The sequence below is a fragment of the Rhinichthys klamathensis genome, unplaced genomic scaffold (genome assembly GCF_029890125.1).
Source record: "Rhinichthys klamathensis goyatoka isolate OS25496 unplaced genomic scaffold, OSU_Roscu_1.1 h1tg000412l_1, whole genome shotgun sequence".
Classification (NCBI taxonomy): Eukaryota; Metazoa; Chordata; class Actinopteri; order Cypriniformes; family Leuciscidae; genus Rhinichthys; species Rhinichthys klamathensis.
The window spans coordinates 330,449-348,779 of NW_026606912.1; the positions used below are offsets into that span (position 1 = coordinate 330,449).

Genomic DNA, 18,331 nt, shown 5'->3' on the forward strand with positions numbered 1-18,331 from the left:
CTCTAGGTACAACCTGTTTTTCCCATGCCACTTATATCAATTTCCACAAAATTCGCAGAACTCCTGAAGCACTCTTGTACACTCTGTACGGAACTCCATTAGGCCCTGGAGATGATGAAGCCCTTGCCTTTCTCACAGCCTGCTCTACCTTATTCCACTTAGGTGCACAGACCTCCATTTGGTATTCTGGTGGGTTGATAGGTGGTATGTCTGATGGAATTGACATAGGCTCATGCCTTTTTGCATCTGTATGTGTGTCCTCCAAATATCTCTCTAGCTCAATCCTAGATGTTTTTAAAGTGCCATTCTTCTCACTGGTGAATAACTTCTTTACGAATTTGAATGGGTCTTTATAGAATAAATAATAATCCTTTAGGTGAGTGTATAAGGCCCTAAATGGTTCAGCTCCTGTGTATTTAACCGATCTTCTATCACCCTACAATCCATCACGCTCATTAAGGTCACAAAACTCCTTAGTGTTTTCATATCTGTCTCCTAAACTCTGGAATAGCCTTCCTGATGATATTCGGGGCTCAGACTCAGTCACTCTCCCAGTTTTAAATCTAGATTAACCCTAGATTAAGTCTATTTAGTCAAGCATTCATATAATGCATCTCATTACCTTGTACTCCCATTATGTCAGATCAAAAGCATGACTATGTACTGCTTTAAGGGTTATGAAGAGCAGCTACGCTAATTATTTTCATTTCCACCTCAGGACACCGGTCGCCGAGCGAACTTTTGCTGCGTTCACGCAATGTTGTAACCGTAATTACGAGATGACAAGCCGTGACGTTTTATTCGGAGCTGTTCACATCCTCAGACTCGGATTTATGCATTTCTATTGCAACACTGTCAAAGTCAGCGCTTTTCAAGTTGTTTAAATTCATTATTATTGCAATGTTATGTTCTTTGAGACATGAGGTATTTTAACGCCATCTCTCGAGACACTTTGCAGACTACGCTCTGGTTGTGAGCGTTCATGTGTTTTGAAGGAGGCGTGGCTTTGGAGACACTCTGAGGGGAGGGTGGGTTGATGAATCTTATGATTTCAAAGCTAACTTGCTATTGCTAGCCTCTCCAAAGTTGTCTACCCTACCTTTAAATATCAGTGTAGTTACTTTTGTAGTGTTGCCAATTTCAAATTAGTGTCCACAACACCATTACTGACGACAGCTTTTAAGTGTGTGTGTGTATTCAGAAACATAATCATAAAAATAGACACACTGCAGCCACTTAGCTCTAAACAGGATATCCCAAACTTTATTTCCTGTGTAGAGGTGTACTAGGGGAGCAATCACAGTTAGTGGACGTCCATCTTATTAGATTGAGTGCAACACAAAAATAAATCAAAACCAAAAAAATCTCATATTTAATTATTCAGATCGAAATTAAAACCTAACGATCGAAACAAAACAGCGTGAAATAAAGCGAAAAGTGAGAAAGAAGAGAGAAGAGAAAGAGCGTGAGGAGGAAAATAGAGTCAGCTTTAATAAGCCCATGACAAGAGGACTGTGTAAGACACACTATGCCACAAGGCCACACACACTTGCATTAACATGACTCTCAGCGTTAGCTTGTACACATACAATGATTTGAGCCCCTCAATCTGTACAAGACAGATAAGAGAATAAAACTCACAGCTTTCATTTACATCAGCTATTACGTTACATACAATACATTCAGTCCTGCTTTGGCATGAGAGCTTTCTGCCATGTTGTTTACACTGCAAAAAAAAAACGGTGTTTTGTCCTGATTTCCTGTAAAAATATTCTCAACACTATTTGACATGTTAAATATTCAATTGTTATTTTCTCTTCTTCTGAAACCTAAACCTCTTTAAATTGTGTTAGATTTATTCGTGAAACAACAAAAAATTATTTGAGATATAGATATTCTCTTATATTACACATGCAAATGTATCTTGTTTTATGGATTTTTAGATATTTCTACTGGAAAACAAGACAAAACGACTAGTTAAGAACAATATTCTTTGCCCTTTAAGTGGATTTGCAAACCTTTATACATGCTATAAATTTATACATTATAAATAAGTGAAATGTAGACATTTACACACATATCCTCATTGTTCAGGAATACCAGGAACATCTTTACACATAGACTGCCATTGTTTACAACATACAGCCTACAGAATTTCACTGGACACATTAATGCAAGATGTAAGTGAGGCCTTGGATTGGAGAGTTAGAGGAGATAGAGAATGGGAGGGGAGGAAATAATATTATTTAAAGATTAGTATTAAACCCCTGAAAGGCTAGAGACCATCTGAGCAGTGAGGAAGAGAGAGGGGTTTAGGAATGTAAGACATACACAAGGCAAACCCTGACACTTCACACACATTCTCCTAATGTTTTACAGACATTTTCCAGATGGTTCACTGATTTTTGCAAGATGGTTTACAAACTCGGAGCAGATAAATGGCGGATATGTTCCCTTAATTCTTACAGATATCACAGATTGCTCCAGACCGACCAAGCACACACACACACGCACTGCTCAGCGAATAAACTAGAACAAAACAAGCTCTATGCAACAATCAATCCAAAAGGCAATATTTGTCATTCTGAAGTTCTTAAGGGTCTCAAATAAATACGTTCTATTCTCTCTGTGATAATGGCAGAGCGGTGACTCTGCCTTCATTCTACTGTACAGTATATACATACACACCTGAACGCTTCAACGACAAAATATCTCATACCGTTAAATAATACAACCACTGCAACAACCAAGCAGAGGGCCTAGACATATTGCTTCCTTTGTTTGTACATGTGCTCCTGTACCAAACGACAGATACTGCCTTTTTAATAAACATGAGCAAAAAAAAAAAAAAAAGAAACATTCAAATGAAACTTACGGACAGGAAAACCACCCGAACAAGCAAACGAAACAAAAGTCTGAATATCTATACAGCTTTCAAACCTCTGTCGACTACGTTAATGAAGGGGATTCTGCATACTATATACAGACAGGTTAGCATCCATGCATTGTCAACACGAAGCACATTAACATTCCAAATATGGACATGGCAAACAAGGGGGCGGGGCACAGGGAGGGGCTAGGTTTCACAGGGGGGGGGGGGGGGGGCAATACAGCCACACCCTGATTTACAGACCGCAGAGCACAGATGTACAGTTGCTGACCCTTGCTCTGCCAAAGCAAATACATATACAGTATAAACCGGACAGACCATGTACACTTTGAACGCCCCGTACGGAGAGACGCACCTGCGGTCGGTTGGTGTGACGGCCAGCGAGCAGCACGTACGGCGAGTCCATGAAAATCTTCACGGCAGAACTTGGTATGGCTGTAATTCACATGGTTTCACCAACTCCAACTTCATTTGTTTGTTTATTGGTTAAATAGATATTAGGCTTCAGGAAAAAGTCTTTTTTTATCAATGTTGTTTTTTTCCTTCATTGTTTGTAGTGTCTTTCTTGTGGATCTTAGTATTAGCAAGCAACAGCGGACCATCTTCACCAGGGACTGAAGGTCATCATCGAAGGTTTCCTACAGAAATGCCCTAAAGCTGGTACAATATTGTTTCCTTTCATTAGAAATGTAAAACAAAATAAAACACACGCAACAAAAAAAATAGAATAAACAGCTATTCAAGCTCATTTTTTTCTTCTCTTTCAAAATCAAGCCACTGAAACTACAAACCCCCAACACAGAATCCCAGAATTCCGTTAAAAACACTCTTTCATCACAGGAAAAGGTGTTCAGATGCAGTAAAAGAGCTGTAGGCTGGATCCCTTCAGTACAAACACCTATACGAAATGTCACCAAGGCCTCTTTATCCTTGCAAGGACATTTTTTTGGTGTGGGTAAAAAAATGTACGATTCGAAATACAAAACCCACTTCAGGGGCTGTGTGGCACACTGCAGTTCTCCATTAGAAAGATTTTCCCTTTGGCAAATTTGGCGCAAAATACACAATTATCTACGTCAGATCTACTCGAGAAGCGTGATTTTAAGACTGGAAATCAAACTTTGGAAAGGACAGTGAAAAAATCCTGCAATTGCATTTTTACAATTCAAAACGAGCTCCTTTTTTCAGTTTGTTGGTGTTAAACCATGCTATCCTAAAGAAGTTTAAAGTCAAATTCAGATTAGTTCTACAATTTCTGCTTTTAAAATCGACCTACGTCTAAAATCGTGACTACTCTACGAGATTTGCCTTACAGCTCCGTATGCAGCGACTCTACAAAGTACAAAGAAGTAATCTCAGCAGGGTTGGAGGGAAAGCGTGCCCTCGTAAACTCCACATAGATGAGTGACTGAGTGTACCTGTATGGGACATTGAGCAAGTTTACCAAGCAAACGTCTTCCAATTATACATGCTTGCATGTGTAAGATTGTAAATTGTGTCTGAGAACAAAAATCACCAAAATATGGCCACTGGTTTTGCGTTTTTCTCGTAGTGCGTGTCCATAAATGTATGCGTGTTGGTTTGGACGGAAAGTAACAGTCATAATTGTAAACTCTTAATGTGATGTTGGCAAAAGCATGTCACATGCTGGATTATCTCACTACACTGACCTCACATACTTTCCATCGATTGCATAAATTAATAATCTAATCTGTAACGAACCGCGGTGTGTTCACATTAGAGAATTCAGGATGTTCCTTAACCCGAGCTCATTCAAATAGCACTTTACGGTCTTTGAGAACGTCAGATCAAGGCTCTTAAATCAAAGTCTTGCACTAGTGCACCTCTTGTGTTTCTGAAGCTTCAGCGCCAGGAGAGATTGGAGCTGGCATTCTGCACTCACTTTATTGTTATTCTCTTTCTGAACTGAAATGAACTGCACCAGTGCAAGAGATGGATTCAAAACTGGCCTTCACGACAATAAGTTACACAGAGCTGCTCTTGAACACGACAAAAGCCGTTTAGAAGGATGCCCAAGCCGTAAAAGAAGGGCAAAATTTGAACCCTTTCGGTTAGGACTGCTCAGATTACATAATCTGTAAACACATAAAGTGGTGTGTCTGAAAATTCACCCAAGCAAATTTACCGCTCGGTCCACATTAAGATAACAAACCTATAACACACAGCCACATTACCCAGAGTTCCATGGCACTATGAAGGGAGCTTACAGATTCCACGGTCCCACGTGGCTTTTATACTTAAAAAAGCACAACTACAGTAGTTAAAGGTAGCAATAGTAGCTTTTCATAGTCTAGATTTAACGTTTGAACACTGTGGTCAAACCCCATCCAATCAGATGCAGTCATTTAGCACACACAACAAACAGAGGAAAGAAGAGGATGAAGGAGTGGCGTGTGGAGAGAACAGAACAACAGGCCGATGGTCTGCGGAAAAAAACCATTATCCACATGAACCCGAAAGCGAGTCCACCGCTGTTGCCTTCTTTAGTCTTTTCCCTTTATTTGAACCTTTAGTCTTTGCGTATTTTCCACAGAATGCATGAACGTGTGTGTCACTGTGTGAAGGTGTGTAGTTCTGAGAGTGTATGCATGTGTGAGCGCATGTACGTGTGTTTAGAAGCCCTTGATGTGGCAGTAAGCCTCCAGAGAGGAGAACAGGATGTAGAGGAGCCAGAGGCTGACGAAAAGCATGGTGGTCAGCACTTTAGCAGTCCGCGGACCCCCCAGCTCACCGCCGATGTCGGGCCGGCGGCGGTACATGAGCACCGCCACGCAGATGAAGGCGAAAATGGTGAAGAGGGTGACGGAGAAGGCCAGGCTACCCGGCTCCACCTTGAAATCGCGGCCCTTTGAGTTGTGGTAGATGGCGGCGATGGACCAGGCCACTCCGATGCCCAAGAAGACGTTCACAGCATTGCTGCCGGTCACGTTTCCGATGGAGGCGTCGGCGTACTGATCCTGTGTCGCTGCTACTTTACTGGCAAAGGTGTCTGAGAGGAAGATGGTGAGGAAGGCAGGACAGGAGAAAAAAAAGAAAGGAGATGGATGGGAAAGAAAGATTTTAGTACAGTAAAATACTTCTTTGAATAGTTATCTTGATTCATAAACATTCTGAGGGATAAATAATAATAATAACTTAAGCAAATAAACAAGCATAAATAAACAATACCAATTTTTTTCTCTTCCGCTCACCAAGGCTGCATTTATTTGATCCAAAATACAGCAAAAACACTAATATTGTGACATAGTTTTATAATTTAAAAGAAATGTTTTCTATTTGAATATCTTTTAAAATGTAAAATGTTCAGCATTTACAGTCTTCAGTGTCACATGATCCTTCAGAAATCATTCTAATATGCTGATTTGATGCTCAAGAAACATTTATTATTGTTATCAATGTTGTATTGTCAGTAAACCTTTTTCCTTGATTCTTTGATGAATAAAAAGTTCAAATGAACAACATTTATCTGAAATAGAAAGATTTAAGCGGTAGTGTATAATAATAATTATACCACGGGCTGTTTAAATACTCGATTCTGATTGGCTGGAAGGTGTGCAGTAAAACCGTTTAATGCACAGGTAGTTCCAGTCAGTTTGATTACAGTTCGAAATGAATCCGCTACTATAAACATTGGTAACCATAGTAACACAGTTACACTTGCAAATAGAGTGAGAGACACATGAAAACGTTTGGATGATTTTTGCATATCGTTTAATTTTTATGGTGAATATGGCAATTTTGAGAAATGTGCCGAGGCACAAGACGAAATAGAAGACTTGGAGAAGACGTTGAATGACTGAAATAACCCTTTTCCATGTCTAACTTCACGATAAATGGAAATGTGGAGTTTAACATCAATTAGTATAATGATGAGTAAAACAATCCCCTATCGAAATATCCAACTGTTTGATTTTTTGTTTTCATTTAATTTAATGCATTTCAATGTAATGTAATGTGTCTTTATATAGTAATCGTGGTTAGAGACGCCGGTTTTATTTCACACTCTACATAATTCATTTAAATAAATGACATGATTAGTTCAAATAAAGATTGCCTTGTCACTGTCACTGTTGCCTGTCATTCATAAATAATTTTAATAAATCCATTAAAGAATCATTAAGTTAGCTATAGCCTATGCTTAAGCAACGAGGGGACTCTTTCAGTTCTCTGTCTCTCTCTTTTAATAATGAATTTAAATAAATGTGATAATTCATTCAAATAAAAGCAATCCAACGGCTTTATTTAAAGCGGACGGAGTGCTAGAACTAACGAGCCGTAACTTAAGAAAATAACCGTCATTTTTACACGTCTGTTAAAAAATTACACTGTAAACATCAGTTACAGCTTTAACTTCTTTTTAACTTGGCAAATAACCAAGGCAAATAACATCCGCTTCGCGTCGGGTGGTTCTTCGCCTCTACGTCGTGCATTAAAATCCTTTAATGCATGGCTAGCCGTGGATTATCCCTTACATAAAAAATGTATATATTTACTTTGCTTGTTTCGAAACATTTAGTTTATTTATTTTGTACCAAAAGTACATCAATCATAAATCTAATGAGAATTCTAAAATTGAGTGAGGTTTATGCTTAAAACAAGAACAAAAAAAAAAAAAAAAAAATTCGAGACAAGAAGTAATCTTTATATGAGTAATTAAAATAATTCTACTTCAAGTACTGTACATCTTGTTCATCAAAATATGTTTAAAAAAATCCTCTCTCACTCATCTCTCCTTTTTTGGTGAGGATTTTTCAATTTTGTAATAACAGCCTGGTTAACCTCTGATTTGAGTTGAAATCAGTGGGCATTTAAACAGTGTGGTGTTTCTCTGTCGCTGAGAGGGTGATCTATTATAGACAGCTGAGAAACCGTGCTTTCTGTCTGGGAAGGCCTCTAAATAACCCTAGATGCACATACACTCCCTTTCCTCCTTGTCTCTTTTAATTTTCATCTCTCTCTTTCGTTATGCTAATGTAGTTCATAACAGACAACCCCGCTGAACTGCTCTGGACATGTTGATATTACTCTTTGCTGCCTGTGGTCACAAAGAGCCATTTTCCTAATTTAAAGGTCTCACTATCCTGCGGATACACACTCTGATATTCACACATTCTAATATTATATTCACACACAGATAATATGATCAAGTAAAGACATTTATAATGTTACAAAAGATTTCTATTTCAAATAAACCTTGTTGTTTTGAACTTTCTATTCGCCTAAGAAGTGTCGTGTTGAAGCTTTTCGAAACAGCTCAAAGTTGTCATCTGGTAATTGCGGTAATTTCAACGGGACATGACTGCAGCACTCAGCGTCTGTCTAAAAGTGAAGGTTAGAAACTCTCGGTGGAAATCTGACAAAGTATCTGAGAACAGTAATCATTTAAGGGCTTAAAAGACCCAAATTGACGCTGCAGCATCTCAAGACACAGTATTATAAGTACCGTAAAGTACTCGACTCTGAAATAACATTTTCCTTCTCGTTATTCATCACTCTCCTGTTATGTTGTTGTAAACAACAGCATGGACGGAGCCGTTTCCATGGCATTAGCAAGGAAATTCTCAGTTAAGGCTCAGCTAACACCCAGTCTGGTGTAAAGTCCTGCCAACGAACCTGGCAGTGTGCGGACGACAACTGCCGCTAATGTGGGTGTCATGGCAATGCATAGCTTCATCCCAGAACGACGCTTGGGAGCAGTTAATCATTACGGAGTTAAATGGATCAGACTGTAACAGACTTTGAAACTGTTATAAACCTCATATGCTTACGTTTGCATATGGACACAAACTTGACAGAACGACCACACATATCAAATGAGTGCTTTTTCGACTATAAATGTCCCTGTGGCTCATGTATGTCTGTGCTGGGAAATACAAAGTGGACTAAATAATATTTAATCAAAAGAGAGAAAAATCACTTTAATTAACCTACTGTATATCGCCACACATTAGCGTGACTGCATTCAGAGGATGCACGTCACTCATCAAACCCATTCATTTTAAATTCATCAAGCAAGTTAATTAAAGATACACACGATATATGCTGAGTCTAAAGGCTTTGTTTTAAAAGCATTGGTGAACGCTGCCTTATCAGTCAGCCTACATGTCCCTCGCCTAGTTTATGGTCGTGCGCTTGGTTAATTGGAAGTTCAGTTGTTTTCTCAGTACTACTGGCTTTCATTTCTCACTTCAGATTGACACATTTGTCATTTTGTCAAACTGTGCAGAAACAGCAGAAAACAATCAATGGATATGGTTGTAAACTCTTCAGTAGAACGTTTTTTTTTTTTTTTTTGCCTCATTTACCTTACTATTGACTTGATTTTTGACCTGTAAAGAGTGCAAGTATCATAGTTGTTGGTGTCTGAACCAGCCTTTGTGATTTCATTGATCAAACTTCACCAAAAAATGTAATGGCATTTTCTAAGCTTTATCCCCTCAAACAAACCTTTCTCTAACCCTAAGGGGAAAAACATATTCCCCCAGTTTCCTGTTAGCAAGTGATTTTAGCTGATAGGGTACGACGTAAATGATTTTAGCTGATAGGGTAAAATGTGTCTAAAGGCCAACTGGGACAAAATGTGCTTGAATTAAATTTTCTCCTAAAACAAAACCCACTACAGTACTTTTCTCTAAACATCTGTAGTACTTCCACGAGTGCTGCCACTAAATCAGATATTCTTTTTTTTTCTGTCCCCAAATAGCACTGCAATTGAAAAAGAAACATGACTTAAATATTGATTGAGTAGCACAGTTCATGTAAAAAGGAATACTGAAGAACTTCAGCAAGTACCATTTTTCATTTTTATTTCAATCACTTTTAGCGTCTCATCAATCTATTTTATAATAAATATTATTCTGGAAATAAATCCATTCATCTGCACTTACGCAAAACAATTTGTGGAAGTTACAGGTGTATTGATGATAACATGGTATTTAGAAAATGAAATAGGCCTATCGATAACACTGCTAGATTATAATTTTTTTTTGAAAAAGAACATTTTAAAGGAATATGATTGTTTTAAATCCAATCATAGTCAATTATGTCGGGCATTTCCATGTGAGCTGCATGAGCTGAAGCTGCAGAGTGAATCAACAGCACTGAACAGTAACTGAAGCGCTTTGCCATATGGATAATAATGCAAAGATAGATGCAAATGCACAACTGAACTTGATATATATACAGTATGTACCCAAAAATGAAAATTCTGCCATCATTTACTCATCCTCATGTCGTTCCAAACCTTTATGACTTTCTGTCTTCTGTGAAACAGAAACAAAGATAATCTGAAAATCTCTGTGGGGTTTATTTTGTTTCTTTTTTTTTTGTCCATACAATGAAAGTCAATGGAGTCCAGTGTTGTTTTGGACCCCATTGACTTAAATTGTATGGACAAAAAACATTATTCAAAGTATCTTCTTTTATGTTCCACAGAAAGAAATTCATGAAAGTTTGGAACAACATGATAGTGAATAAATAATGACAAAACTGTCATTTCTGGGTGAATTAGCCCTTTAAGAATGTTTCGAAAAATGACTAATTAAGAAAATGTTGTCCTTTTGTGTGTACGACATAGTCAATGTATAATGACTTTTACTGGAAAGCAAGATGCAAATGTTAGAAAATGATTTTCTGCAGCGAGATGAGAAGAGCAAAAGGGCGAGAAATGGAGGATGAAAAGAAATGGAGTGAGTGAGGTAAAGAGGGAGAAGAACAGCATTAGAGAGAGAGAGAGATGGGAATGCTTTTGCTTTCTGCTCTCTCAGCATTTTCTCTACGAGTAGCCCAGTGTGTCTGGAATACTAAACATGGTGAACATGCCCTGCACTTCCAGCAGACACAATCTATTTAACGTCTGTGTGTGTGTGTGTGTGTGTGTGTGTGTCTCCTCTGTACATAAACATTGTGCTGTTTGTGTCTCCTCTGTACACACAACATTGTGGTGTGTGTGTGTTTTTCCTGTTTTAAATAACAGTTATCATGACTGATGAAAGTAATATATGGGGGTTCAATGTAGCAAGGAGCTTTATTCTGCATAATTATATGATATCATAATCATAGCCCTGTGCGCACACGGATGCACACGCACACATAGCACATCCTCATTCTGTGATAAATGGCTGTATGTAAACATAAACATGGGTGGCTGAAACACAAAAATCAGAGGTATGTTTTTTTCCTGCCTCCCACTTCTCTCTTTCTCTCACCTGGCACTGAAGTGCCCAGCGCCACAAACACCACGGCTGTGACGGAGTCTTTGAGTCCGACGGTGCAGCCGAAGTGGGATGCTAGATCTCCGATGAAAGCCGTCAGGAGGCCGATCATGAGGATTGACACCACGAAACATGCCCACCCGTTCCAGTAGTCGGTGGGCGGGACGAAGGCGAAGAGAACTTTCCAGAAGACGGTGAGGAAATGCATGACGTAATCGAAGCAGGAGGGGAGCTTCTCCTCTCCACATTCTTCATCATCATCATCCTCACCTGCAGGAAGATAAGATAATGACGTTATACAAGGTGAATAAACCCCTAAGTATTCAAGATTTGCCACATGACTCATCCTGTACCATTTGTGCTAAAACAAGCAAGAACTATCATGGATTTACATTGAAGGAGGAATCTGGGATAATATTTAGGAACCAGAATGTCACGTTTTGACTTGGGCTAATAAGGGGTTCCCCCTCGGTTAAAATCGATAGATAAAGCCTCCACACACACAGCCTTTTATCCATATGTAGAGCACACAGCATGTGTGTGTGTGTTCAGTGAGGTTCTAATCTGTTTGATATTCTGTTGGTGCGGCGTTTCCTTGAGAGCGTAAAGAGAGCAGCTTACACACGCCCACACACTGCTCTCTGACAGGTGAGGCTGTTCTTTTAAAGTGTGATTAGATGCTACAGGATGTTCAGAAATCTCGTCTATTCACAGCAGCAGCTGAGAGCAAACGGATTCAAGCCTTTGGCAGTGGATTTCGTCATTGTTTCGCTAAGACTTTCTATTCACAGGCAAAAACCTGATTACACACTGTGATTTAAAGGATTATTGATCAAGTAGATAGTTAGATTGGGACACATTCGCTGAGACAGAACATTCATACTGATCATTAAAAATGTGTGTATGTTGGACTGTTTCGTTACAGCCCAAGAGTATTAGGTCACAATGATGTTTGCTGTCACTGCAGTACGTGTGTGTAAATATGGACACATCTGTGGCAAAAAGACAGAGAAGGTCAACATGATGCTTTATGTGCTGTTCACGAGTGTGTCTGAAGGGTGTAAATGCCTCATAAAAGAGCATCAGATTGCTTTCAGACAAGAGTAATACATGCATACATGCACTATGCCATTGACAAATGGCATTTAAAAAAACAAACATGATTAATGTCCTAAATGAGGACATATTGTATACTTACTGTCTATTATTGTAGCTTTTAATTATATATTTTTAGTTTTCATTGTAATTTTAGTTTAACTTGTAGTAATTTATTTTATGTGCTTTTATGCTTTTGTTTAGTAGAAAAAAAATTCTATATATCTTTAATTTTAGTTTTAGTAATTTTAATAAGTATTTAATATTTTATTTCTAATATTTATACATGTGACCCAAACTGACCTAAACCCTCAAAGATATATATATATATGGCATTTTTAAAGTGAACTCCCCTTCCCCCCTTCACTTATAATGGTTTTGTTAATTATAATTTATTTATAAAAAATTCTTCATGAATAATTTTCCCAATTAACGACATCCCCAATTGTCCCAAAGGAAGGTTGTATCACATGTAGCTCAATTCTGTGCCTTTTTTTGTGCCCAATCTATAGATAAGCCCCTACACCCTCAGTGCTGATGTTGTGTTGACTCTCTTTATCTTTCGATATAAATTATCTCGCTGTGCTGCAGAGTCTGACATTTAGCAAAGCTTTTAAACTTTAAACTCTTCAATTTACTGCCATTAGCTGCAGACCTTTTCCGCTTCTTTGTATCTGTGTGCATTTGCGTATATGTACGTGTGTACGTCTGCGTGTCCTGATAAAAAGTCATGGAAAAATCTCTGTTCCTTCCTCAGTGGCATTAGATAAAAAACAATCCAGGTGTTCCATTTGTCATCAGTCAATGACATCTGTAAGGAATCAATTAATGCAAGTTTGATGTTAGATAGGTTGTTTGCATTGCTTTTTTCCCAGTATGAAAGTAAATGGTGCTGCCAAGATCCAAAAATGGAAAAACAAACAAACATGAAATTATTGTATAAATAGTCTATATGATATTTAAATTTGCTGCACTGTGATTCATTAAAGACACACAAGAACTATGAACATGTACAGTAGCATTATTGATTGACAACCTGGCCTGACACATCTTGGCACACCAAATTTGAAAATATGTGAATTTGAATAACATTTGAGAGGTGTAGTGGAGGAGAAAACTACTAAATCTTAAAAAAATAAAAAATAAAAATTTTTTACATACAAAAAAGCTGTTTTAGAAACAACTAAATGCTGTATGAAAAGACTTGGTCTGAGAGCAGTTGTGTACTACTGGTGATTACAGGTCAGCTCTGAAAGAACACACACACACGCTTTTAACCTTGCTTTGCCCCAGAGCACAAATTGGCACACTGAGAGGTGTTCAAGTGTGAATCACTAAGTCACCAACACCTGATCCACACAAAAACACACACACAAACACATGGCTAGAGCAGCAGCAGCCTCCATGATCATCAGTCTCTCTTAGGCCGTGCTGCGAGTGCTAATTACTTCAGAGAAAACAAACCAAAAAAAATAAATCCCTCTCTTGTTTTTCTCTTTCTCCACCTTCATCTGCTGTCTTTCTGTCCTTTGCACAAAGAATAGAGACTCCTTCGCATGGCTGTGAGTGTCTTGAATGTGAGGTGAGGATGTAAAACTGAATTTCAAAAGTAGCACAGTTGCCACCAGGGGGCGCTTTACAGCAGAGATATATTTCACAGATACTGTATGCTCTTAAAAATAGGTTCTTTATTGGCATCGATGGTTCCATGAAGAACCTTTAACATCCATTGAACAAAAGTTTATTTATAGTGGAAAAGGTCTTTGGATGATAACATATGCTATTTTAAAGGTTCCTAATTTTGTTTTGGAGGTCTCCTACAATAGGTTAACATGCATCCAAGGGCAAATGAATAGTGAATGAACAGTGTCTCAAATGAATAAATAAAGGATTCCGTCTATCTAAATCCTGCCTTTCCGCAAGCCTACTCTGATTGGTCAGACGGTCAAGTCTGTTGTGATTGGTCTACCGCGTGTTGGAAACAAAATGCATATAACTATCTCTGAATTTCAGCTTCCTCAGCACTTGTACACACAGTGATACGAACAGTAACGATGGTGTCGGTTTTTCGTATCAGTTCGAGCCTGAGTCCTCATTGGATTCGCAATGCTGAAAACAACATCTTCTTGACATGTCGACAACACAAACCAACCTTCCACTTTCACGTACAACTACAGTGTTTGAGGGTAAAAAGTAGACGTCGTTTGTGGGCAGCCAATGAAGACCATAGGCTTGCATTATGCAAATTTGTTACATTGTCACATAAGTATGTAACAGGAAGTGAGACTGGAATTGGTGATGACTCGTTTCGGCAGATCAGGATCGATCAGGACAATATCTTTATTTGTCGTGCACTTTGACATTTAAAACTTTGCATGCCTTTTACACTCACAAACAGCAATAGTACACACTACATGAAAGATAGTACTCGAAAAAGCATAATGGGGCACTTTAAAGCTTTAAGTGTCAAGGTACACTGATTTAGTGTAAAAGTTCTTTTAATACAGTACATCCGAAAAGGATTCCCAGCGCTTCACTTTTTCCACATTTTGTTGTGTTACAGCCTCATTCCAAAATGGATTCAATTAATTATTGTCCTCAATATTCTACAAACAATACCCCATAATGACAATGTGAAAGAAGTTTGTTTGAAATCTTTCAAAGAAAAAATTAAGAAGAAAAAAAAATCACAAGTACATAAGTATTCACAGCCTTTGCTCAATACTTTGTTGAAGCACCTTTGGCACCAATTACAGCCTCAAGTCGTTTTGAGTATGATGCTACAAGCTTGGCACACCTATTTTTGGGCAGTTTCTCCCATTCTTCTTTGCAAAATCTCTCAAGCTCTATCAGGTTGGATGGGGAGCGTTGGTGCGCAGCCATTTTCAGATCTCTCCAGAGATGTTCAATCAGGTTCAAGTCTGGGCTCTGGCTGGGCCACTCAAGGACATTCACAGTGTTGTCCCGTAGCCACTCCTTTGTTATCTTGGCTGTGTGCTTAGGCTCATTGTCCTGTTGGAAGATGAACCGTCTCCCCAGTCTGAGGTCCAGAGCGCTCTGGAGCAGGTTTTCATCAAGGATGTCTCTGTACATTGCTGAATTCATCTTTCCCTCAATCCTGACTAGTCTCCCAGTTCCTGCCGCTGCATAAAATTCCCACAGATGATGCTGCCACCACCATGATTCACTGTAGGGATGGTATTGGCCAGGTGATGAGCAGTGCCTGGTTTCCTCCAGACATGACGCTTGCCATTCATTTCTCATGGTCAGAGAGTCCTTCAGGTGCCTTTTGGCAAACTCCATGCAGGCTGACATGTGCCTTTTACTGAGGAGTGGCTTCCGTCTGGCCACTCTACAATACAAGCCTGATTGGTGGAGAGCTGCAGAGATGGTTGTTCTTCTGGAAGGTTCTCCTCTATCCACAGAGAAACGATGGAGCTCTGTCAGAATGACCATCGGGTTCTTGCTCTCTCCCTGACTAAGGCCCTTCTCCCTCGGGCGGCCAGCTCTAGGAAGAGTCCTGGTGGTTCCAAACTTCTTTCATTTATGGATGATGGAGGCCACTGTATTCAGTGGGACCTTCAATGCTGCAGAAATTTGTCTGTCCCCTTCCCCAGATCTGTGCCTCGATACAATCCTGTCTCGAAAGGGTCTACAGACAATTCCTTGAACTTCATGGCTTGGTATGTGCTCTGACATGCACTGTTAACTGTGGGATCTTATATAGACAGGTGTGTGCCTTTCCAAATCATGTCCAATCAACTGAATTTACCACAGATGGACTCCAATCAAGTTGTAGAAACATCTCAAGGATGATCAGTGGAAACAGGATGCACCTGAACTCAATTTTGAGTGTAATGGCAAAGGCTGTAAATACTTATGTACATATGATTTTTTCGTTTTAAATTTTTGATAAATTTGCAAAGACTTCAAACGAACTTCTTTTATGTTGTCATTATGTGGTATTGTTTACAGAATTTTGAGGAAAATAATGAATTTAAGCCATTTTGGAATAAGACTGTAACATAACAAATTGTGGAAAAAGTGAAGCGCTGTGAATACTTTCCAGATGCACTGTAAATGTTTACTGAAGGGTTCTTTAGGGAATCCAAAATGGTTTTTCTATGGCATTGCTACAAAACCCTCTTTTGGAACCTACATGTACCATACATGGCCATATGTTCAGTTCAATCACACACACTTACAAACAGTGAAAAAAAAAAAGTCATTCTCCTGAACAAGGTCACACTGAATCACAGGAAATAAAACTGTGGTAAACTAGTACTTGGTACAACGAATACTGTAGAAATATACTTAAAAAAAAATATTTTAGTGTCAACACAGTACCAGTACCAAAGTATCAGTGCATTTGACATTTCAAGTGGAAACCAAAAAACATTTGATGCAATCTATATAACCCATGGATGTCTAATCCTGGAGGGCTACCTTCCTGCAGAGCCTAGCTTTAAACCTAATTAAACACACTTGAACCAGTTAATCGAGCTCTTCAGGATTACTAGAAACTTCCAGGCAGGTGTATTGATACTGAAGCTGAGCTCTACAGGAAGATGGCCCTCAATGAGCAGGATTGGACACCCTTGATATAACCCAATTGAAAACAAAGTGCTAAACAGTGGCATTTAACTAATGCAGGCACTTCTGGCAACACTTATAAAAGATTAACATTTCGAACGAATTGTTCTTTTTTAATGAATCGCTAAATCTGACCTGCTGATGCTCCTCACAACCCAAATACTCACCAGCGCTGACTGTGATGGCCTCAATAAACTGGTCCCTCCAGCTGTTGGTGCCAACCAGAAGAGCCAAGTTTGTCTTTTTAATCAGCTTATCAACAGTGTTCTATAGAGAAGAGAGAGAGACACAGCAAACAAAGAAAATGTCCGGCTTCATAACTGTCCAGTGCAACTGAGAACAAGAATAAACAAACAAACACACACTTCAGACGGGGCGGACCACAATCCATCGAGTGCTTCTGACTGCTCTCTGGTCTGCCCCGCTGTGAAGTGTGTGTGGGATCAGAGTGTGTGTACGTCTCAGCATGGCTAGTGCAAGTGGGCTGAAGTGCAGGCGTGTGCATGTGTTTCGTCCTGAAGTGTGTGGAGGCGACCGATGAGATGTCAATGTTTAAGATCCTTGACCTTCCCTGACAGAATGAGAATGTTTCTATAAGGAACTAGAAGGAAACTTGTTTCTACAGAAAAACAGGTATCTACACACTTGCAGTCTGATGTATTTCTAATTCATACTGTATGTAACCTATAAAGTAAGTGATAAATGTAGTAACCCAGTGTCAGGTTTGCGTAAATACTAGCAACTATTGTCAATGAAAATCATCCACAAATCATAAAAAAAGCCCTAAGTTTACTAAGTATACTGCAGTAGAGATCTTAACGGGAGATCTGTTTTGTATTCATATGATAATTGGCTATTGGTAGATTTATGGCAGTATGCATGTAAGTGAATAGTTCACATAAAAATTAACCTTTTGTTTTCATTTACTTAACCTCAAGTTGTTAAAAACCTGTATGACTGACTTTCTTCTGCAGAACACAAAAAGAGATAATTGGAAGAACTTTTTTTGGTCCAAACAATGAAAGTCAATGGGGTCCAAAAAACAAAACAAAACAAACAAACAAACAAACATTGGACCCTCTTGAATTTCAACGTATGGACAAATAAACATGTAGACATTCTTCAATTATCTTCTTTAGTGTTTCACAAAAGAAAAAAGTCATACAAGTTTAGAACCACATGAAGTTGAGTAAATGATGACATAATTTTCATTTTTGGTTGAAGTATCCCTTGGTTGCTTTAATGTGATTATGAATAATTAAAAAAAGTGGGTGTAGCAAAATAACTCACCTTGAATTCATAAGATTCCTCGATGATAACCTCCAGTTTGGGGTGATCTCCGAGCATTGGCTTCCCCATTTCAGCGATGCGTCGCTCCTCATCATCTTCGCCTGTCAGAGGCTCCTCCTCTTCCTTCCCCGCCTCTTTCTCCTCCTCTGAAAACAAAAGCACAAGATAGAGAGTAGAAAACAAACCCACCTTATAATTCAAATAATCATCCAAAACATATTTGTTGATC

The 18,331-nt window shown here is 38.8% G+C and overlaps 1 protein-coding gene across 3 annotated transcripts in view; it reads right to left on the reverse strand.

The window, feature by feature from the left end:
- Window positions 1-4,430: 4,430 nt before the first annotated feature.
- Window positions 4,431-18,331, reverse strand: part of slc8a1b (solute carrier family 8 member 1b) — a 95,307-nt gene continuing 81,406 nt past the window's right edge. For all 3 annotated transcript variants that reach the window (XM_056235092.1, XM_056235091.1, XM_056235093.1), the window contains exons 4-7: window positions 18,103-18,248; window positions 16,980-17,079; window positions 11,119-11,394; window positions 4,431-5,900 (exon numbers count right to left, since the gene is read on the reverse strand). In XM_056235092.1, the coding sequence (XP_056091067.1) occupies window positions 5,524-5,900; window positions 11,119-11,394; window positions 16,980-17,079; window positions 18,103-18,248 (899 nt within the window). In that variant the 3' untranslated portion in view covers window positions 4,431-5,523. The remainder of the gene's footprint in view (window positions 5,901-11,118; window positions 11,395-16,979; window positions 17,080-18,102; window positions 18,249-18,331) is intronic.